Source organism: Parus major, chromosome 4A, assembly GCF_001522545.3.
Source record: "Parus major isolate Abel chromosome 4A, Parus_major1.1, whole genome shotgun sequence".
Classification (NCBI taxonomy): Eukaryota; Metazoa; Chordata; class Aves; order Passeriformes; family Paridae; genus Parus; species Parus major.
Genome location: NC_031772.1, coordinates 9,229,626 through 9,253,675, shown reverse-complemented (window position 1 = coordinate 9,253,675; position 24,050 = coordinate 9,229,626). Strand labels below are relative to the sequence as shown.

At 44.5% G+C, this 24,050-nt stretch overlaps 1 protein-coding gene across 2 annotated transcripts; it reads left to right on the top strand.

Annotated features, from left to right (window-relative positions):
- Positions 1-2,219: 2,219 nt before the first annotated feature.
- TMEM255A (transmembrane protein 255A) lies at positions 2,220-23,827 on the top strand. 2 transcript variants are annotated; one of them, XM_033514005.1, is made up of 8 exons: positions 2,347-2,365; positions 6,801-6,863; positions 12,033-12,122; positions 13,888-13,950; positions 14,978-15,066; positions 17,551-17,713; positions 19,015-19,158; positions 21,147-23,827. In XM_033514005.1, exons 2-8 carry the CDS (start codon positions 6,861-6,863, stop codon positions 21,303-21,305), a joined length of 711 nt encoding a protein of 236 aa, XP_033369896.1. In that variant the 5' UTR covers positions 2,347-2,365; positions 6,801-6,860; the 3' UTR covers positions 21,306-23,827. The 2 variants fall into 2 exon arrangements, with proteins under 2 accessions (XP_033369897.1, XP_033369896.1); XM_033514006.1 differs by lacking the exons at positions 2,347-2,365; positions 19,015-19,158 and adding an exon at positions 2,220-2,346.
- Positions 23,828-24,050: the final 223 nt, after the last annotated feature.

Here is a 24,050-nt window from a genome sequence, read left to right as displayed (position 1 = left end):
CTGTGGGAGCAAGATGGGTTCATCCTTTCTCTCCTTTCAGAACTAATCTATGTAAGAAACGGTAAATTTTCTCCAGTTTTGATCCCACTGATACGCATTTTTTATGACTTTTATGGGACACTTGCATTTAAATGGTTGCATTGAAACTGAAGTGTGGCATAATGATAGTATTTGTGAGGCAACACATACAGAATGGCTTAATCTCTTAATGATTTTTGAATGATTTAGAAGACTAGATTTTATATTATTAACTTACTTGGCAGATTTAGGAGAATAACCCCAAATGCAACCTGCAGCAAACAGTCATGTACCTTTATCTCCAGCCTGTAAAACATAGCTTGAAAGACTAAGCATCATTGATAAAATATCCAGCATGAATCTTGGGGTTCTCTAGCAGTTATTTAATATTTTTTGTTTGAAATTAGCAGCTATCTAGCTGTTTATTCCAAGTAAGAACTAACCAGTTGTCAGGCTCCTTACTCTTAGGATCAGGGATGTCCCAGTGGTGCAGTCAGACCTGTGCTCTGGAACATGAGCAGAAGGTTTGTGGGTGGAGAGCTTTCCTTCCAGAGACAGCAGGTCAGTCAGAAAGGATGGTGCTTTTTTTTACAAACCTCTCTTGCCTTTCATGTAGGACAGGGAGGTTGGACTAGATGACCTCCAGTGGTCTTTTCCAACCTTACCCCTGTGTGATTTTGTGCATTCCTACTAGGCTTTTAAGCCCCAAGGTTAGCCCTTGTCTGTGATTTCAAGCTCATCCTGTTGCTGTGGGTGAAATGATCCAGCCCCATGCCCAGCCGTGCCAGCCCAGGCCATGCAGAAGGAGCCCTGCTGCCAGCAGCACAGCTCCTGGGCTGGAGAGGGCATGGAGGAGGAGCTGCTGTGCTCTTCCCTGTGGAGAGCTGTCCATGGAAGAAGAGATCGTTTGTGGGTTGGCATGGGTGCATCAGTGTTGGGGTGAAAGGATCTCTTTATCTGCTGGGCATAAATACACAGACCCTGCAGAAGGGCCCATGGGCACCTGGGGCCTGCATCTTTGAGACAAAAAGCTGCCCAGCAGGGCCTGGTGTGCTCCTCTTTCTGGAGAATTTGGACAAGGAGGTTGTGCTTGGCTGGACCAAGTCTTCATCAGGGGCCTTTCTGCAGGTGTTTTATCTCACTGTGCACAGGCTGCCAGGGAACCCCTGAACAAACAGGAGTCCCAAGGTGGTTTGCTTTAGGGAATACACTCAGCAAAAGTGGAAGCTGCTCCTTGCCCTTGGGACGTGTTCCTGCCCTTCTCTGAAACACCCAGAGAAGTGCTGGGAGCCTCTGAGGTGGGAACAGCCCTACCTGCTCCCAGGGCCTTTTGGAGAGCCCCCAGCTGTGGGAATGGGATTCAGGGTGGCCCCAGCAGCCCACAGGGAGTGAGGCAGGGGCCCCTACAGTCCATTATCCTACCAGCCATTCTTGCAGGTGCTGGGTTGTATCAGCATAATATATGAAATATGATCCAAAGGATTGTTCCACAAAGTGACACAAAGATGGCAAAGCACATGCAGACCAAACACGCCCCTAAAGATGTTGCTGAGTGTAGTGTCGCAGCCAGCTTTCCTCTTGGCTGGTGGAATCACTCTTTCATGTTTATGCTCATTTAGGAGGTCTATAAATATAGAAAAGAAAAAAAAAAAAAAAACCCTCATCATCAGGCAGCTGTAGATGAGTTTTACTAATCCACAAATTCATTATTCAAGCGTCTAAAAATACCTGGTCCTTGCTGAAAGTAGAGGAGAAGTGGCTGTTGCTGGTGATGTCTCATTTGCATGGAAAACTGTGGATGTCTTATGATTACAGTCAAATTTTCCCCTCTCAAAACAAGCCACATGCAGTGGGGTTATTTAGCTTGATGTAAGTAGATAGATCAGAAAGTATATAAATGTCTAATGTGAATATTTCTCATTAGCTTTATTTCCCCAGGCAGAGGGGCTGGGAGACTCCAGTGTATCTAAATGAGCTTTGCAGAGTTGCAGTTGTTAAGGCTCTCTTCATCTACGTCAGAGCAATGTTAGTGAAGGTGAAAAGTGACAGTCAAACCCAAAAATATTCTCAAGTCAGGAGAAGAGAAATTCACAGTGGTGTGGTTGGCAGTGGGAGGAGAAATTTGTGGTGTTGTGACTCTCCCCAGATGGAATCAGCAAATTCTGTTGTGTGTGTGTGTTTTTAGGGTCGTTCAATAGAAGAAAAAGAAATTCCCTCTACGTAACTGTGACTCTCCTCATTGTGTCAGTATTAATTCTAACGGTGGGCCTAGCTGCTACAACAAGAACCCAAAATGTGACTGTTGGAGGTTATTACCCAGGGGTTATTGTAAGTATAGAACTCCTAGGTAGGTCTAGAAAACTTATTGCCTACAAAGTCCCTTGTAATGCTGAAAATGTTATAAAGGGTGATCTTGTCCTGAATATTTTGTTCAGCTACTTCATTACCATTTGATTTATTTGTTTTATTATTATTTTGCACCTGCTGCACATTCCCATGCAAAAATCCCATCCAAGTGGCAGCTTCCTCTGAGCTTAGGTAATAACCTGCTTTTGAGCTAGTGATGAGCCAGACAAATAGATTTTGTGTCAGTCAAAGCAACTTTAGAACTTCTTTGTTTACATAGATCACACTAAGCCCAGGCAAAAGTAAGGCAAAGGAGGATCTTACTGCCAAAAGCAGTTGAGAGACCAGGTCTTGAAATACTGGTAACATAAACTTGTGGTCGTACAGTTTACTTGCAGAAGTGTTTAACAAATCGGAGTCCCTGGATGAGGAGCTGTGGCAGTTTGCGAGGGGAGCATGTACATCAAATTCACGAGCACATCCATTTCTTCTTTTTTGTTATCAGCAGCTGAAAAAGGGAAAGAAAAATCTTGTAGCTTCAAATGGCTTAATTTAGAGATGACCACTGGTTTTCTAGCCTTCCAGCCATTAGACGTGTACTCTCTTACAGAAGCATGAGGGGCGAGTACATCACGACCCTCCTGGCATGAGCAGAGGTCTAACACAAGCTGGAAAGCAAGTCCTGCTCTATTCCTGTGCATGTCTAAGACATGCTGAAAAAGAAGCACTGAACTGCAATCAAATTAGGTGTCTCAGTAGATTAAATGCAGCCAGTGGCCCCAGCTAGAGACTCCTGGTGTGACAGCTGTAGGATGCTGCATATTTGATTTGGAGCCTTGAATTTGGAGACTTGAAACCATTCCAGATAAACAGGTGGAGACTCGTCTTATTGCTGTTTGATTTATTTGCCACACATTGCTAATCTCAGAGAGCTTTATACTTTTCTGTGCCTAAGTTCTTCTACAACTGAAGAAATCCCCTTTACAGCCATTACAGTGTAGAGCATTGTTGCAGATTATGTTGGGCCTCTTTGGTTTGGATTTTCTGGCTTCTCCCAGTATCTTCCACATTTAGGCCTGAACTTTTTTAAAGAGAAGTATAGAAGGAAGGTGTTGAGAAAGATGACAGACTGGCTGCAGACTCTCCACTCTTACTCTGTGCTGTGCCAGCCCGAGTTGAACCTCGTGCTTCAGAGCAGGTCCTGCAGAGTGATGCAAATGGGCAGAGTCTGCTGTTCACGTCCCCTTGACATCTCCCGAGCTATTTATGGTCTGGGAACGTCAGCATCACTTACACTTTTTTAAGGCTTAGTCTACTCAAGGAATTAATGAATTCCTGGACTTGGGAAGGGCGTTGAGTTACTTTATTCAGAGACACCCTGGCAATTTGTGTTTGTCACCAAATTCTCCATCTAAATTCATTAATCTGCTCTGTAGAAATATGTGATGACCTCACCTGTCTTGCTGCACAGGAAAACATTTCAGTGTGGTGCTGGATGCTTCAAAAGATGCTTAAAATAGCTGATGTTTCATAACATGCTGGGATTTCTCCCTTTACTGGGGAAAAAGGGCTGGCTGCGGTGAATGAGTATTCAGTGAGCTGTCCTCAGGCAGATAGAGCCAGAAGTCTCTTTGTATGCTGGGTGACTTCTCTGTGTGTGGACCAGTTCCATGGCTAAAATCATCTTATGGAACACAGAATCATAAAGTCATAGGGTATTCTGAGTTGGAAGACACCCATCAGAATCAAGTCCAACTCCAGGACAACCCCAGGAATCACATCATGTGCTTGAGGGCATTGTCCAAATTCTTCTTGAACACAGACTTCAGATGTCTGCCATGCCTAAACCGCCCTTCTTTCCTCCTTCAACTTGTGTTTCCTGGGCCTCTTGTGTTTCTTGCACCTCTTGTGCAAGGAGGAAGCATGCAAAGATGTTTGCTTCAATGCAGGGGTTTATCTTCCCAGGCCTCTGCTTCCAAGGATGGACAGAACTGGGCGTGGAGACCTTCCACACATCAGTAGAATTTCATTTGGTTGGGTTTTTTGAGGGTTTGAAGTTGTTTTTTTCCCTGACAGCCCAGTTCCTCATTGATAGAACTGGAGAAGCTGAAGCAGAGGGTTCAGTGATATCCTGTGAAGCCAGGGTGCCTTCACCCTCCTCCATGACCACCCACACCTGCACAACTACCTCAGTTGTGAAGACACACCTTAGCTGTGTCTCTGTGGGAAATGCCCTCTCCTGTGGCTGGATGACTGACCTGGGACAGGGAACCCCAGAGTACAACAGTGAAGTTCAGCAGACAAGAGTAATGCTCAGGTGCAGAAGACAAGGAGCCCCATGGAAGTGAGACTGTGAGATATTTGTGTTGTCTCCAAGTTATAACAGCTGCCAGAATCTGTGTAAATGACTGACCTTTCTTAGGCTTTCACTGGCAAACCTCTTCTGTAATGGTTCCTTGCCAAGGATGTTGGCTTGGGGCTTTACCCTGGAAAAGCACATTCACTTTGTGTCCTGTCCTCCTTTCAGACAGACACCCCAGGGGATCACATCCACCAGCAAATAAATGATGTAACTGAGGAGCATTACTACTCTTTGTCTCATCCATAGAAGAATGAGTAGTTTTTCCATTAGTGCAATGAGAATTCCTATTAATGAGAATTCGCCAATTTTTTGGTCTTCACCTGCTGGATGCACAGACTTGTTCTAATTTCTTATTTTTGAATTATCTTAAATTATCTAAAGCATTTTACCTTTTGGTTTGAGGCTGCTTTGAAACACCATGTGGAGATTTCTCTTAAAGCTCAAAGGACACAAAAGGTTTTTCTTGAACATTTGCCTTAGGTGTGTGTTGCCCCACAAGTTCCTTCTGCAAAATATCACCAGACTGCAAATTACACCTGGATCCACATCACTGTTAATGCCTGGATCTCCCACATTTTTTGCTTGGACTTGAACTATAAATCTGTTACTTTAGAAAGGTGGGGGTGTTGTTTGCCTAAGCTAAAAAATCAGCCCAGGAGCACTGGCAGGTCAGTGTGGGGCAGTTCAGCAGTGCCTGTTTGCCACCCCAGTGGTAAGCAGTCCCTGGCTTCATTGCTGTGCTTCCCACCAGGGCAGTTTGTGCCTGATGTGGGGACAGTGGTCTGCACGAGCTCGGAGTGCAAGCCAGGCAGTGGGGGAGCAGCAGCCTGATCAGCTGCTCCACTTTAATCCCTGCTGTTTGAGCCAGCTGCCCTCCCCGCCTGCAGCACTGCACCAAAGGCTGCTGGGCTTCAGCAGGACAAGGGAAGATTGAAGCCCAAGTTTACATCACATTTGTGTCTGTTAATCTCTGCACACACCTCTGCCTGTTAGTATTGGATTCATTAAACCTTTCTTTTCTATTCCTGGATCTCAAAGTATCAATTCCAGGTTAGATGACTCATTTTTGAATCACTACATCTTGTCTCATGCTTTGTTTTTCTTCTTGGAGAGTTGGCAAATTATTGGGCATTCTCACATGGATCTTCACTGGGCCCTGATCTGTTGTCTGGATTTGTATCTCCTTAATATGATAGATCCAGCTGTAGGAGTTTTCCAGTGTTTCTCATTTTGCCAGCCCATGAAGTGGGGTTGGATATGCTCTACATCAACCAAAGGCCTTTCTCAGTGTGATGCAATACTATTTTTGCATCTCCCCTCTTAGTCCTGCTTGGAGTCCCTGTTTCTGTCCTGGCTGAGGTGTGCTCTGTCCTAGAAACTTCTTCTTAGTGTAGCTTAAGGCTATGGAGAAAGGAGAAGGGATATTGCTCTCCTGGCTGACTTCAGTGAGCTGAAATAAGAGTTGTCAGTACAGCAGCCAGAGTTTTTGCTGCAGTAGCTTATTCTATTGGGCCAGTGTGAGCTCTTCTGGTAGAACACCCTGGTTGATGCATCCTCACCCCTGGCAATGAGGGAGGAGTAAGAGAAGACAGAAAACTGCTAAATCTTCCAAAGTATAAATCTCCCTTATTTCATACTTCGCATTGAGGAACTCTCTGAGTTGAAAACTGAGGTGGCTGCTCACATGCTCAGTGGTGTCACAGAAACCTGGTCCTGGAGGTTTTAGTGCATTGGTCCTGCCAGGTATGCAGACTCTGGAGGCTCCTGAGTGTTTGTAGGGTTGTTCCAAGACAGCAGTGCATATCCTCATCCACCAGTCATTTCTCAGCATCACTGGGGGGGATGGAATTCAGAACTCATCCTTTTGGTTTCTACACATGCTTTTAGTGTCATATGTGGGATACACCTGATAGTTCCTGCTGGCAAGAGACCACTGATTTCTTGCTGGAGAAAGAGTGCTCACACATCAGCAGAATGTTCTTTTGCTGCTTCTGGATTTAATTGTGTTCCATCTGTTTATAAAATATGTTGGGTATCATCCTGATATAAATGCTAACAATACGTTGTTTTTCAGCTTGGTTTTGGGTCGTTCCTTGGAATAATCGGATCAAACTTGATAGAAAACAAAAGACAAATGGTAAGTTCTCTATAAAAACTCTTTGTAACTCGAATATTGTGTGTAAAGAGTGGTATTTTAGGTTTTCCTAACTCTTCCAGGGTACTGTTGCATACTTCTTGAGAAATGGAGATGGTTTCTGGCAGCCTAGGAGCAGCACCCTGTGGTCATTCTGCCTCTTGCCTCCGCTTGTCTCCTCAGGAGAGTGGCTGCAATCCCCCTCCCTGGTGGTTGTCCCAAGCTCTGGCAGGGAGATCCCCCCAGCCTTGCTCATGTGAGGCTGCAGAGGGCTGAGGGAGGTCCTGCTGTCCCTGCAGCCTGTCCTGCTGCCTGCTGCCTGCTTTGGCAGGGGTGGAGGGGCCTTGGAGCAGTGTGTGCTGCTGACCAAGGCTAAGGCAGGTTCTGCAAAGGCAGATGGGAGAAATTCCTGCCTGTCCAAATCCAGAGTCTGCCTCTGTGCTGCCTTTGCTTTGCAAATAGCATGCTCCCTGCAGAGCAGGAGGAGAGGTTGAGCAGACCCTGCAGGAGATGACATTTGCATTTCCCACAGTCACACAGGGTGCAGGGGAAGTGAGTTTCCCAGTGGATATTTTTTGTTGTTTTCACCCTGGCTCTGCAAGAGCAACATATCCCTGTTCTTTCTGTCCTAGCAGGGTTGCTCATCATGTGTTAACAGCATGTCATTGTCTGGTTGAGCAATGACCATATTGTGCCAGTCCTGGATTTTTCAAAGAAGTGCCCACAAGTGACAGTGTGGCTCTGACTTGTTTGATTATTCTGAAGAGCCCTGGGTAGCTTGTGCTTATTCTTTTCATCTCTCTATCATTTTGTGTCCTAAAAAACGTTCATGACCCAGCTTTGCAGGAGTTGCATCACTGCTGCCTGGGCTGGCAGCGAGCGTGTCTCCACTCTGATAACAGAGAGGACACGCAGTAGCTGTCACTTATTGTCCCTGTGCTTTAGTCACGTGTCCTCCTTGCCCAGAAGCACTTCACAGGGGCAGCTTTGTCCATAGCATGGTTCCATCATACCACTACCCATGGAGGATTTATTTTGTTCAACTTCTCTGAGCTTCCCCTGTGTCCTAGTTTGCTAAAAGGCAGCCTTGGTCTGGCTTGTTGTTCTCCTGGAGGCAGAAAAAGCCAGAAGCAATTCGTGCAGCTGTGTTCTTGTGCGTGTTTCTGTCCATGACTGTGGAGAGAGCCAGTGTGGCTGATGAGGAGAGATAACCTGAAGGAGCACTTCTCATTTCCCCCAGACTGCTGACAGGAACAGACCTCTCTGGTTTTCTGCACCCAAGTTACTGACTTCCATGCCTACCTCTAGAAGGGAAGGGAGAGCTTTTGTGTCCTTGGGGAGGGCCAGCTGTGCTGACCACAGGCAGCCCTGACACACACCCCACTGCCCACCCAGCAGCTTCCAAGTGAGGAGTCAGCAGGTTCCACGCCTTTATGGCAGTCATCTGTGCCACGGAAAAGTAAGAACCAGCACCTCTACAGCCCATGTGGGGCTGTACCATCACCTAAAAGGAACCTCAGCCTAGCACACTCCCACACTATCCAAATCCAGTTTGTCTTCTGTTGTCCGAATGTTTCTTGGTGTGGCTGACTTCATCTGGAGTTACATGAGTGAAGATCAATCAGTAACATCACACAGCTCAAGAGAGAGACTTCTGCTTGCTACAGTAACACTATTTTCAACCTCAAATCAAAAATCTTGTTGACAAGTTGAAAACTGGGATTTTTAAGATTAATTTTGTCAAGAAAATTAATCCACAAACACCAGAGGTTTATGTCCAAAAAGGAGACAGAGGAGTCCTGTAACTTTATTTGAATAAAGGAAGAGACCATGGGGCATTTCCCCTGGGGTCTCTCAAAATTTTTAGGGGACACAGCCTCTTTTTTGTCCTAATTTCCCGGCTGCATTTCTCTCTCTCCATTGGCTGAGGTATTTGAGAGGTATAAACTTCCCAAAATGCCTAATACCCCCTTCTAATGTATACCCCCCCTCCGTTTTCCTTTTTCTTTGTGTGTCTGTTCTTTTTCCTTAAATCCAGAGATTTAGCAGAGTGTCGAGTGAGTAACAGTCTGTGTCAATTAGTGGAATTCCTATGGAATTTATGGTTCCCCCCATTGCTTCTTTCACCTCTCCATATCTGGCCTTATCTACCAGCAGGCCCACAATTTGTTTGTAAAGACACCTCCCTTCCATTCCTTTCAATTTGTATGTTTCTATTTGCTGTTTGATTTTTTTCTCTATCATAAGTTCTCAGTGTTTGGTTTTCAGGCTTTTCTTTCCACATCTAGGAGGAAGGAAACTGTATGTAAATAAAGTGAGCATCAGATACTTATCTCTTGGTAGGGCTGTTATGAAACTGTCATTAACTTTGTATTTATTCTAAACTACCATATTAGCAGCTCCTATCTGCGAGCAGAGATGACCGACAAAATCCTTAATTGTATGTACTTGGTGTTTGGCTCACTTCCCATCTCTAAGGCTCATGCTATTTAGGGCAAATATTCTCTTTCATGTGTTTACGAAACAAAAGACAGTACTGAGAAAATCTAAATGTGCTACAAAATAAGCTAAGCCATAAACCCCATGTCTTCCACCAAGACTGGGCTTTCTCCCCTTGTGTGGTTCCACTGGTTTGGTGGTGAGACAGTGTGACTTTATAATGGATAATGTGAGCTGGGATCCAGACATGCCAAGGGTGGGGCTGAGTGGGGAGGAAATGCAGGAGTTTACAGCTGACAGAAACAGGGTCAGAATAGGATCTGGTCCTGGAAAACTTGTCACCTGCTGCCATCTGCAAGTACTTTGTGGCACAGCATCTAATATTCCAGTAACAGCTTGTTGTGATTGTGATGTTCACATGGTCACTGGGATTGTTTCACACCCTGCTTTCTCTGCTGCTGCAGGTCTAATGTCTATGCCTTGAATACTTGCCTCATCTAAAAAAAACATTTTATTTTCTCTCATTTTTAATAAGCAATTGTACAGGGGGCATTTCCACTGTCCCAGGTGAGCCCTCTGGCATCTCCAGTCATTGTTCAAGCTGATCTGGTGTGTACATGGAAGTTACTGGAACAAGATCCCTAAGTTTTCACTTAGGGAGACATAGATAACACAGTGTGATTAACCTAAAAATCTTGAGGTACTTTAAAAGCACACATAGGATCCTTCTGGATTGTATTTGTCCAGGGGGTTGGCTTGTCTTTCTGAGAACTGGACCCTTGTGCAGTGGCAGGAGCCAAGGTTTTCAAGCAAATTTAGTACCTGGATCTTTAAAACAAACATCCCAGGTCAGGAGACCTGATATCTGTCAGTGCTGGCTGGGCTGTTAGCTTTGTATTTGGGCTGTTGAGATTTTTACTATCGCTTACAGCTCTCCCATGACCAGAGTCACCTTTGTACTTGTGGATAAATTGTTTTTAACAGCTGCCAGCAGCTAACACTTCAAGGCTGTGGTCACCAGAGTGGGAAAACCACCAGGGAGCTTCTTGTTCTTTACACTGAAATCCTGTAAATATACTGAAATTATGTATTTCAATATATATGAAATAATGTTAAAAGGTGTTCCCCAAGCTGCATTTTGTGAACCTGTCTGTGTGAATGCTGTGCTTGGCCTCCCTCTGCAGCCCTGCAGATATCCCCAGTGTGCTTTGGCAGAGGGGACTGGGATCAGTGTTGGGAGCTGTGTGTGAGCAGCTGGTCAGGAGCCCACTGGCAGCAGCTGAGCTGAGTTCAGGTGTGAGAGGGGCTGTGTCAGCACTGGTGCATAGCTGAGCACTGCCTCTTGGGCAGAGGTGGTGTTTGACGTGGCACAGTGGGAACAGACACTGTTTCTCATACCTGGATTGGAGATTATTTCTGGTTTAGCTGCTGAATGCTTTCACCCTAACTTTAAGAACAGGCAGGATAGGGCCAGGAAAAGGATCGTGCCTGTCTGCTGTGAGAAACAAAGCCCACTCCTCCAAATGTTAAAAGTTATAGTAATAATAATAAAAAAGTAATAATAAAGTAATAATAATAATAAGGAACAGATCAATAAAGCAAAAGTAACAGTGCTGGGTGCATGGCAGCAGCCAGAGGCACAACAATTCTTTAGCAAACAGTCCTTTATACTGTTGCAGTTGCAACATTTGTTCCTCAAATGACTTTGCACATTTCTTGGAGCTCCAACCGCAACTCCACCTCAGGTTGCCACAGCATTGCATAAATCCACAGCTACAATCTCCAAGGGTCCACCAGGGAGGCACTCCGGGGTGGTTTTCTGATGCCACTTTAGTCTTGGTATTCTGCTTTTACAGTATTTTGTTCTTTGCCTGTGTTATCTTGGTTATATGTTTTGCAAGAGCAGTCATATCTTGTGATACATCTTTTGCAAGCACACTTACATCTTGTGATAGCCTTGCTTCCTACACATAATTTTTAGTTGTACTGTCCACAAAAACAATTACAATTTGCACTATATCTACAGAAGTGGTTACACTTTGTAATAGTTTTCAAAAGCAAATACATAATAGTGAAAGCCAGCTGTTGTTGGCAGATTGTAACACTGCCTTCTCAAGCTGCAGGTGGAGGGGAGTCTCTCTCCTTGCAGCTCTCCAGTGGGAGGCTGGATGGACTGTGCTTGCCACAGCCTGGCACAGAGGAGCCCTGCCAGGCTGCTGTGGGGCTGTGCAGCACCCATGGCATGGGCTGGTCACCTGCCTTCTGCTCTCATGGCTTTGTGCTTGTGCCTGCATCCAAGTGTTTTCCCTGAAGCAGAGAGGTTCATGCTCTGCTGTTCCCTGCATCCTCAGAGCTCAGAAGTGTTGACAGGAGCAGCTCCCCACAGCACTCAGGGGCAAGAAGAAATTCTCTCCTATCTCTCCAGGGGAGAGTTAAGGACAGCAGCAGACAGAAGAGGAGGTGTATTCTCAGTTTAACATATTGGAGTCATGGAAAAACCTGCATTATTCTATCAAGTCCCCAGAGCACCAGTCTGGCACAATGCTCCTTCTCCTGCCACTCTGCCAGAGCAGAGCATATCCCACTGCCTTCAGCCAGACCAGTCTGTGAGCCCAGGCAAAGCCTGGCTCATTGAGGGCTTATTGACTGTGGTTTACATATCCTTGTGGAGAGGGCACTGATCACTTGGTTGTGGAGAGGCAGATGATACTTTGCTTTGTTTTCCTTTCTCAGCTGGTTGCATCGATCGTCTTCATCAGCTTTGGTGTCATCGCTGCGTTCTGCTGTGCCATAGTAGACGGTGTCTTTGCTGCCAGACACATAGTAAGTGCCTCCAGGAAAACACGGGTCCTGCAATGCTTTTACTCTAAGAAAACAAGTGATGGTGTCTGCAATCCTGCACCAGGCCACATCAAACCCTGTAAATATATATCATGTGCTGAATCAAAAGCTTTAGAAAAAGGTTATAATTTCTAAAAAAAGTATTTTAAAATCAGTGGAAAGCACTAAGATTGTAAAGCTTTGCTTTGGGGTTTTTTTTGGCTTTATGTGTTTACCGAGTATCAGAACACTTAAGATGTAATGTGAATTACAACTATCACCAAGGGACAAAATATGAGCAGCAACATCTATTTTGTTTTAAATGTAGGCAGAGCTAGTTCTTAATGCAGAGTGAATCACTGGATGCTGTAGTAGAATGAAGAAATTTGATATGAAGCTCACTGAAGCATTACAGTATAAACAGGAAACATTTGCAGTAGGTTCTCAGTTTCCATTTGGTCACTTAAAAAAATTATGAGCTACTGCTGTCATGACCAATCACTAGTACAGTGGGACGTGCAGAAGCTTTAGTTATTAGTATAGAAATAAAAATACATAATTCCATTTTAGCTTTTTGATTGAAATTTGTAACTGCAAACCGTTTTTTTCCCCTGCAACTCTGATTTGATGATTTTTTTAAAAAAAAAAAGGCAAAAAGGGATTAAAAAGACAGATTTGGAGTTTCTTTGTATCAGAATGGAAAGGGCTTTCAGATCAGAATTATCCATGAAATGGAAACTCCCTGTATCAGCTGCTAGTTGTGCTCGTTGTGAAGCTGGCTCTTCTTTCCTGTCCCTGAGTATTCCAGTGGTGGAAAGGTTGCTGGATGGCAGGATTTGCTGACTGAGCAAAGGGCTGTCTGTCTGTCTGTCTGTCTGTCTGAAACCAGAGAGTCTGGGCCATCTTTGACCCCCTTTGCAAGGGTGTGACCTCATGGGTTGGGTTTTGGCACGAGCTGGCGACTCCTCCCAGCTGGTTCTGGGATGTCTGTGAATCTGAGGCAACCAGAGCTGAGCAGTTGTGAGGAGAAAGGCTTTGGTTTCTGCCTCTTGATGAACAGATGGGCTTTTGGCCTCACTTTACCACCTGAGAGTCAAAAAATGTCCCCACCTTGCTGGAGACATGCTCCTGCCACACCAGCAGAAAGCATTCTTCCAGTTGCCAGCTGCTGCCACTGCCCTGCCACCTGAGCTTTGGGTCAGACACCTGGAGAGCCAGTCTGGCTGCTCCTGGGAAGGGCTCACTGATGTGGATACACGTCTGGCACTGCTCTCCCTGAGGCTTTGCCTTGGAGATCAAGCTGCCCCAAAGGGAGGCATTAACACATATTTGCAGGCTGGAATGTTGATCCTCCAGAGCTTTCCCACTGAAGACACTGAAGAGCACAGGAAGGATAAATTTGCCAACAATTAATGAAAAATTGCTATGATTTAGCAGGAATACCCTCCCAGAAATAGGTCAGGCAGACCTGGGATGTGTCTTCCAGGATGAAGAATAAATCCTTCAGTTCAGGATGGCCACTATCATCCAGAGAGCCCAGCTGAAGAGACTGCATTTCCCATGCTGGCTGTAACAATTTCCTGCCTCCAAGGACAAGGGTTAAACATCACCCAGGGCTCAGGGGGCTGGGCTGGGGGCTACAGAGCCGTTGCTGTATTGAGGTGCAGGTGTGAGATCAGGGTCTCTCTAAGGCCTGGTCCCTTTTCCCAGACCCTTTGGGTGATTTTGGTTTTGCTGCAGGGCTAAGTCTGGTGCTTTTCTCTGGCAGGATCTGAGGCCACTGTACGCGGGGCGATGTCAGTACTACTCCAAGAGTACAACCCCACCAGAGGTGAGAGCAAGTTCTGCTGTGCCAAGGGACCAGCTTCTTGGTGCAGGTGGAGGAACCTGCTGCCAGGAGGCTGCTCCAGTGTCCCAGAGGTCTGCAAAGTGAGGAGGGGGTGGGAGGCTGGGCCTGGGCTGGGAGCAGGGCACTGGGAGCACTCGGGAGGTGGGTTCCTCCATGTACTGCCTCAGTAGTGAAGGAGCAGATGGAGAGAAGGGGATGTAGGACAGGAAAGTTCACCTGTTTCTCGAGATCTTCAGCAATGCATTCATAGGAGCTGGGTGGTGGGTTAAGATTTCAGACAGCACTAATTTCTGTGTATATGAGCAACAAGTACCAGCCTCTGCACCTCTCTTATTGTCTCCAAGGAGAAACTGTTGGGGATGGATGATCCTGCCACATACTGATAGTGTGTATGAATGTCTTTGTCTGACTTTGCTGGGCACTAATTGTCTCTCAGAGCTTTCCTCATAACTCCACAGGTAGTTTTGAATAACCACTATATACCAAATTAGAAGGCCTGCTTAAGGGTACAAGGTTATGTTCTATTCAGCAGCGTGGGTGCAGTCCACTCTTTTCAGGCTGAAGACTGTCCATGTGAACTCGGGTGTTACCATCCACAGGCACAGACAAATCACCACTTTGGTCAGTTCTGCACCACTGTGGGAATCTTGCTCTCAATTTGGGTCGTACTATTGACAGATCTCTGCTCTGCCTTGCCGTGGGGCGAGGTGCCTTAGTTCAGCAACGCCCTGGCTGCTTGTAAGAGTTGCAAAACCTCCTTCCTCTGCGGGCACCTGCCTGTCTGTGAGCTCCCCACAGCGAAAGGAAACGCTGCTTTATTCTAGTCTGGTGCATCTCTGTTCCACTAACGGGGGACTCTGTGGGAGCAAGATAAAGAACGAAAAATCTGCCTGGGGCTAATGTGGCGGTCACTGAGAAATCTACATGTAGAGCAGGCCAAACAGCAGCAGAAACTGTTTGGGGATTGTGTCATTCTGTGTTTTCTGTGGTTTTTTCTGTATTCACGCAGGCGGTCTGTCACCCACAGCGCCGTGCCCCCTGCACACCGAAAATAAAGACCAATACCTGCTTCTGCTGTGATCTGTACAACTGTGGGAGGTAAGCCACAAATGCCACTCCTGGCCATGGGAAGGGCGAGCAGCGTTCCTTTGCAATAGCTTGCAGCAGGTCATTATCAGTTAATGACAGCTGTTGGGACCTTAAGCTGTGTTTGTTAGCAAGGAGGATACTAGACAAAAGCTAACTGAGAAAAGGTGGGTGTGAAACACACCAAGGCCATCCCAGCTCTGGGCCAGCCCAGCTGCAAAAATGAAGAGCACAGGAGTTTCCATTACTTTCATGCTTGGTGTCCTCCTCAGGTTTTCCACCTATTGAGTGTCGCTTGTCTTAACACCTTCCTTCTCTGTTGGCACTGGGTTGCTTTTTTCCTTTGAGAATATTGAAGATGCAAAAAAACTGGGACACTGTTCTTCTTCACCTTGCCACCATCCTGCTAACAGGGGGGAAGGTTAACAGGCTGGTGCCATCTGTGTGTTCACAAACCAGTGTCCTCTCTGCCCAGAGAATGTTTTTCGTGGCCACATGGGGTTGGAAGGTGACCAGCAATGAGTCAGGAGGTGGTTACCAATCAAGAACCACTGCAGAGTGATGGCACCACTGAGATCTGCCTAAGCCAGATAAATTTACAGCATGTGCTGCTTATACCTTGTAGAGTGTCCATTGTGTGTCAGCAAATAATTAATTAATTGATTTCTTTACTGCTGGCTCTTGTCTAGGGCCATTTCAGGCTTAGCATCTCTCACAGTACTTAGTTGGGCTGGCCTCCGCTAAAATCATCCTCCAGTGGTGGAGGAAGATCGATCAAAAGCCGCTGTTGGGAGAGGGTGGGTCGTTTCCTGTGCTGGGAAGTGTGATCCCTGGTCTCTGTAGGACTTTGTGTGTGTGAAAGAGGGGTGAAGCTCATGCTTTCCTTGAGCAGTTTACAGAACACAATCCCTTTTTACAAGCTGGAGAGAGTGATACACAGAGAACTGATTGGAATAGAAAAGCTTGAAACTTTATTGTATGTTGGGTTTTTTTTTTCCCCGTCCTGGTTCTGGGACCTGCCTCTGACCCATTTTCCTCTGATAAAAGATATCAATTGTTGCTATTTTAATCTTGGTTCGTACCACACAAACATCCTGCGCTGAGGAGGTGCTGGATGTGTCTCAGTAAGAGAGTCATGAACGCTCAAGACTGACTGGTGCACACGTAAAGGATGGAAAATGTGACAGCAAGCTTGAATTCTTCCTGATGCTGGGAACCCTGCTGTTGGCAGCACGGGGCAAGCCCCTTCCTGCTGATGAGACATGCTGGGAAACGCGGGGTGTTCTCACAGAGATCTGTGCTCTCACACATCTCCACAGGAACGAGTGCTTGCAAACAGCACATGCAGGTTTTATTGTCAGAGGGTCACGGTGAGAGCTCGGGTTCCACAGAGGTCGTTCCAGCCAGCACACAGGATTTTGTAACCTGTGGCTAAGCTCTGCCTCAGTTCTGCTTGAAATCCTCATCTCTCCTTGAGATGTCTCCCACAGGGGCCTGCTAAAATGAAATGTGGGAATAGAAAGGGTAAAGAAGTAGAAGTTGAGTAATCAGCAAAGGAGGGTGACTTTTGTGAAAGGGGGCAGTTTCCTGCAGGCTTTGTGGAGTCTGCTGAGGAGATGAACCTGGATCTCCAGCTTCTTGACCTTAAATATGTGCCGGTTCTTCCCCCTTTCCTCAAAGCTCTCACGTGCTTTGAGCCTAACCCTGTGTGTGAGCTGGGAGATAAGTAATTCATAAGCTCTTGGTACTGTTTGTCCCTGATAAATGTTTTCCGAAGGGATATTTGCTGTAGGCCATTATATCTGTTAGGCTGTGCTGAAGGCCAGCCTGTTCCCGACCTGGCGGTCAGAGAGAACTCATTCCTGAAGAGTTCCACTGCAAGACTTCTGCCCACATGTTACAGGAGCTGCTTTTCCTTTCCCAAAATAATGACCTAGCCAGATTTGACCGAGTTTTCTCTCTCTTTTCTGGATGTAGAAAAGGTTCAGAGTGTGAGCAGAAGGACAGGGTGCCAGGGCTGCAGCCAGCCCAGGCCACTGTAGAGCTGTGAGCGTGGCGTGGAGCTGGAGCTGCCTTGTGGCCCTGCGGAGCCAGGCAGGAGCTGTGCTGGCCCCTGCCCTCCCACCCGCCTGCTCTGGGGCTGTGGGGAGCAGCCTGCACTGCTCCTCGGGGCACACACTGATTTCCCAGGGTAATTCCAAGACCGGTTTGTCCTTGGTAAGCCTCCAGGACCTCGGTGGAGATTTCAGATGAAAGAAATAACCGTCAGGTTCAGACACAAAGTCGTTTGTTTCAGAGCAGAGCAAGCACTTTGTGCAGGGATATCTTGAATGCTGCAAGGATGGGATCTGGGAGGCTTTATCCCCTCTCCCTTGGTAGTAAGGACCAAGTTATCACTGAGCTGCAGAATGCATTTTACTGTCCAGCAGTACTGCTTCATTTTTATCATATGTGGTGCATTTTTTTATCATTACTGTTGTTTTTTCCCTAATCTAGCAGAGTAGAGATTTCTGGAGGGTACTATGAATACATTGATGTCAGCAGCTGCCAGGACATCATCCATCTTTACCACTTGCTCTGGTCGGCAACAATTCTGAACATAGTCGGGCTGTTCCTAGGGATCATTACAGCAGCAATACTTGGAGGCTTTAAAGACATGGTAAGAGGATATCAGTTTCTCTGTGTGTTAAAGAAAACAAATCAGGCAAATTGCCTTGAAAAATAATCATGGAAACTACTGGTATTTTAATACAAATGGTATGTGCATTACTTCAATCAGGGTGGAAAGAAGGATAAGAAATAATTCTAATGAAAAAGTGGAAGTGATTCACTTTTCTGATCTTGTCACCACCTGAGCACAGTCAGAAAATATTAACAGAACTGGGAGACTGCCTTTTCAAAAGGAACTATCAGAGAGGCATTGGCAATACCAGGATGATTTTTAAAAAATATTATTAATAATGATTTAAAATAAAAATTATTAAAATTATTAAAAATAAGCTCTTTCTTAAAAATTGATCTTCCTTTCATAGAGTTCACACTCTACAAGGAAAAGTGTGGTGGTTGCTCATTAATTGTTGATGTTATAGTAGCAGTCTGAGCTTTACAGCTGTTTAAGCAGCTGTGCTAGGCTGAAACTCTCAGTCTAATTTCTTCATGGTGCAGAACCTGAGAGGGTGAGCTGGGGATCAAAACTAAACTTCAGATAATGAAAAAAATTCTATTCTAACAATGTGAGCTACAAAATACCCTCACTTAACCAGGCTGCCTGTTAGCTTCCATACAGTTTTGTTCTGAACAGCACAAATGAATGGGTAGAACTGAATATTCAACAGATACATTTGGGGCTCTTTCAGTCACTTGTGACTCATTTGGAATAATACAGAAACAGTCACACAGAAAAGAGATTTGTTATCTTGGCTATATGCTTTTCTTACAAAGAAATCTTGGGCCCTGCACTAAGGCTGCCTTATTTCCAAACCCTGAACTCTTTTCAGCCTCACCAATATCTTCCCAAATAAAACAGGAGACACATTCCCAGCTGTGCATCATAGCCCTTTGAGATTTGATCCACACCAGAGAGCCTGTAAACCTCTACAAACAAAGATGTGTAGAAATTAACAGCAATTCACAAAATTCACCAAATAACAGAGAAATTTGGAAGTAATGAATCATTTCTCTTATTTGTGAAGATGTAAATCTGTTTTCTGTGAGTACTGGTGTGCACTGGGCTACTGCCAGCTTGTTCTATAAAATCTGAAACAATAAATGTCTGTGGAATGAAATTACCTTGGAACTTAGCTGCTGCCTGGGAGGGAACTGGATTGCCAGTTGCTAATTCAACAGAGTTGAGATCTAAAGACACATGGTGCTCCTTTAAATCATTTCTGCTTTCATTCAGCTGTCAGCCTTCTGTGACTGGGTTTGCTGCCTCATACTCTCTTCTTTTTGTTTTGATAGACTCCTTCCCTCCCTACACTGAACTGCACTGTTGAAAATGCACACCCTTCAGTGACCTACTACTCCAGGCCACAAGTAACATCTTACAACTCCTACTATCACAGCACTCCTCACCTGCCTCCCTACTCTGCTTACGACTTTCAGGTGGGCAGCATTACAAGATGTTTCCTTGTTTAGCAGCAAGGTTAAATCCAGCCAGGCTGGAGGACTCTAGGGGCCTGTCTTCCTGTCATTCGCACAGTTTAATTTTCTTGTTCCTGCAGAAAATACCAATTTTTTCCTATTAGGCATTGGTCCTTGGCAGTGTTTTCCTGAAAGCTGTCCTTGAAGTGAAGACAAGAGGGAGGACCTGCTACCTGCCTGCCTCCCCATCACTTAGTAGTAGAGATCACATTAAAAATAGGCACTGCCTCTGGTACTGCGAATGTCCTGAGGAGAGAGGCAAAGCCAGGTGTTCAGGTGCTAGATTTTATTAGGCCAATTACTGTGTCTCACAGAAACAGATGAGCTTTTGGAAACAAGCTATTTGAGCTCCTGGAGACACATGATGCCTGAAAAGCTATTTTGTCTTGGTTACTTTCCACATGCCTCAGCTGGCCTAAGAGGGGTCCCTGCAAACATCACCTCTGCTATAATGCATCCCTTCCTTTTTGAGCCATGGAGCTGTGCTGTTGGAAATGAGGATTTCAGGTGAACCTTGCTGTCAACATCAGCTTTCACTTGTTGAAGCAGATGAGGACATTTCCTCCTCAGCTCTTCTGTCAGGTGGATGTTACCACAGGGATGATGTTAATTAAGACATCACACAACCACCAGGACTGGAGACCTTTTTTTAACAAGAATTTAAAATCTTGGTCATGAACAAAGAGGTGAGCTCTGTGATAGACACCACGTGCCTCATCTAAGCCATGCGTTAGAGGTAACATGAATCTAAACCTTCCTGGGTCTACTGCTAGTGCCACTGGACAATGCTGTTGTCAGGGCTCCTGAATATAATTGAACACTTATGTCAGAACTTGTAGGATGTATTTGTGACTTATTTTTGAGATTAATGGAACCTGGGACAGTCACTGGTGCTGTATAACTTCCCGCAGTTACAAAAATGCCAACCTCAGTGCATGCCAAACCAAGCTCTGCTACAAAGTCTTTTTCTCAGTTTCTCAGCAGTTCTAAGCACTGTCTGACCCAGAGTTTGCCAGTGTGGCAGCCCCAGCACCTGCAGAGAGCTCAGCATGGGTGATTTCCCTGCTTTGTAACTGGAAGTACTGCTGGGCTCTGCTAACACAGCTCAGCCAGACAGATCAAAGTGTCTGGGTCTCACTGCTGTGAGCACAGGTGTTGGCTTAGGAGGTGGCACAAAAGCTGGGCATAAATTCAAGTCATCTAAGTTTAGTATAGCCAAGTTCCTCCTTAAAGTGAAATTCCAAGTCTGAGCCTTGTGTATCTTCCAGGGAATTTGTGGCCTGCATGGGAGCCCCAAGCTGAGCCTCTGGCTGTGGAGGCTCCCTTGCCTTGAGCCCTGCCCTACTCCAAGGAGTGACTGTCCCACCCTGACCCCTCTCCCCTGGCATCCTACAGCACACAGAGCAAGCCCAGCCTTGCCTCTCAAATCCCTTCCAAAGGATGCACTCCCTCTGGTGCAAGAATGCTTCCCACTCATTCCACACATTCTTCACAGGAGAACAACACACCAGAATTCCTAAGGAATTTTGCCCTTGCAAAGACCTGGCTTTCACACACAACTCTAAAATGGCAGACCTAGTTCTCTGTTTTTTGGAGCAGCCTGTTCATTGTTGTTACTGGCTGGTGTGTGACACCCAAGATTTGAGAGGAACTCATCAGTTTTCAGTTGTCTAGCCTTGTGAAATGCAGCAGGCACACAGAAGTGATGAGAATTCTTTTTAAGTGTCTTCAATTTTGGATCTAAGGAGCCTCATTTTTCAAAATCGTTACTTACTGTAAGTAAGGCTGTACTTGCAACAAATTATCTGGAGTGTTATTTGTATGTACATGATTCGCTGAGGTGAACCTTGAAATGTTAATTTTGAACTGTTTGGTAATGAAATATTGCTTTGATAAAGTAATTTCTATTAGGAAATGGTTACATTACAGCCTTTGCTGTCTCCCTGCAGCATTCCAGCGTGTTTCCAGCCTCCACTCCTTCTGGCCTCTCTGATGACCCCCAGTCCCTCTCACCATCACCCAGCTATATGTGGGCCTCTAATGCACCACCTCGTTACTCACCGCCCTATTTCCCACCTTTTGAAAAGCCACCACCTTACACACCATAAAGAATGTGGGAAAGAAGAAAAAAAAATTTTGCCATCAAAATAAGTGTGAACATTTTGTATTTATATTTTACTGTGGGAGGGAGCCGGAGAATACAGAAGATAATTGCAAATAAAAATATTAGATTGGACTGTCCTTTTTTGTGAGACTTATTTCAGAAGTTTAATGATGGCCTGAGACAAAGGGGACAGACTTCTGATGTTTTAATGTGTCAGTGAGTAGCAGGTGACCTAAATTTCAGCCTCTTTGGTTCATGTAGTCCTTGATTTTTAATCAAGTGATCCAACACAGGCGACAGATTCTGGTTTGCCTTACTCCATCTTGTGCTGAGCTGAAGTAAGGGTAGCCAAGATCAATAGTTGCTAGAGTTTATCAATCTTTGAGGTGAGGGTACTTGCAGACAGCACGATTTGACACTGGTTTTGTTTGGTCTTTGGGCTCCAGTTGCTGGGATTTTGGGTGGGGGAACACAGGACCTAGCTCACATCACTTGTTAGCCCAATACACTGGAAAAATTTGGGGAGGAACTATGACAGTGCCTCAAAATGTAACTTTATTGAAAAGGACAACATCATAGCATAGCCTCATGTAATTGTAGCAAAATAATCAGAATATTGCTTTTTTGAGGGGGGCAAGCTGTTTTTATTTCAGCTTGCTTCTTAAGATAAAAGATGAAATAGAATTCTCTCTCTGAATGCTGTGTAAGTAATGCTGAAGTCAAATGGTTTGGGTGGTTGCACTGCCTAAATTGTCCTTGTATTCCTACAAAAAACATCAGGAACCATCGACAAGTCACTGAAACAGTGCAGTGAAAATGTTATTTATTTGTTTGTTTGTTTACCTTTTCTGTGGTTGGGAATTTCTTTTTAAGCTTATACTTTTAACTTTTTTAATGGACTGAATTAGCACCCTGAATAAGCACTGGTTTAGTAGCTGTATTATGGGTTGCACATAAGGAATATCCACTACTAGTTCTCCAAGATGTAAAGTCTCACACAGATGAAATTCAACACCCTGTAATATAGGACGAAACTGAGGAATTTGCAATTACTGTTGTGACTTTCATTTAATCTTCAGCTGATGACTGTGCTGATTGATCTAGATTCCAGCAGATTTTGCATGCATCCTGCATAACAAAAGGTCAGCTTTGATATGTGACACACTGACCTCTAAAGTGTGGTTCTGCTCCAGGAAGTGATTTCAGATGACAGTGTTTAGATCAGAGCTGCTCAACCTGAGCGTTCTCAACTGCTTACTTCAGGGATAAAAAACAACATTAACATTTTACTCCTTTTTCCTAAATATATAATTTCCTTGGCATTGATTTGTTGACCCTAATCCTCAGTTGCCTTCCTTTACTTGCAACTGATGCAGACAAAAAAGTACCTAAAAGTTAAATCTGGCTTTCAGAATCAAAATGGAATTCATGCTGGTGGGTTGGGAGGAAATCCAGTTGGATTTTAAACTGTGGAAACTACTATTAATCTATTAAAAAAAAATTCAAATGCTATCAGCATGGAAAACAAACTCTGAAGTCTCTGATCTCACTTTTCAAAGTACACCCACACTTTATAATGCTGTTTTTAATCCTATGCATTTGCAAAGCCTTTAGGCTAGACTGTGTATTAACTTTATCATTTCCACTGTCAAATACTAATCAGTATGTTAGTTCATTAAAGGATGACACTTTATCCAGAAGCAAGCATGACTTTTCTCCAGTAAGAAGGGAAAATAAGCAGCTGGAGAAAGGAATGCAGCTCACAGGATTTAAAGCAGTAGTGTATGTAGAACATACTCTGGTGGCATTTCGTTTTACTATAGAATGTTGAAGTGCAGCTCCTATAAATTTGCATACTGGAAACAAATTTATATACTGGGGCATCTTCCATTTTATATTACATTTTATTGAATTAAATCTTGATAAAGAGATCATGGGCAATTTCAAAACAGACAGCACTTCTCTTGATAAAAATCCCAACAAAACTAGAATCAGAAGGGCACATTAATTTAGTATCAGAAACCATTTTATTGCTTTATCTTTGAAATAAAAGCTAACAGTCCTGTCCCGCTTCTGACAAACACTGTACCATTTGTGCCTGTCAACTAAATAGGGCTAGAAGGACTAGGGGACACCACAGGACAGGACTGAACATCCTGAAGAGAACATAATTTAGTGGCAGAGAAACAATTAGGAGACTGTGTCATTGGTTTTGAGTTGAAAAATACTAACTTTAGGAAATTATCCAAATTCTCATTTTTTCCTAAGGAATATTTTAGCAAAAATTACATTGCTGCTTTAAATTCACTATAAAAGAACAAGTACATTTTCACATTTAAAAACTTACTGGTGGTATTTTCTGTTGAATTACCTGTTTCATTCCGCTTGAGTAAAACAAAGCATTTAATGTAACTGCAACATTCTGCATTGTATTTGTCATTTCTTATGAGAATGTCAAGTTTGTGACTCATATGTACCCTTTTATTACTTTGCCAAAGTTAAATAAAATTGTGTGACTTTTGTAAACGTTTACCAATTCTATTTTACATTTTAGCAATTCCTGTTTTACAAGCATCCTTAAGGTTATTTCAAAAAAGTGAGTAAAATTTGCATTTAAAAAATCAAAGCAAAAAAACCCTCAACAAACAAAAAAACCCTATCTCTATTCACTATATTGGAGACATATTTCTAGCAGGATTAGCAAAAAACTCCTTAAGTTCTGTTTTTGAAGGTGCTCATGCCCCCACAT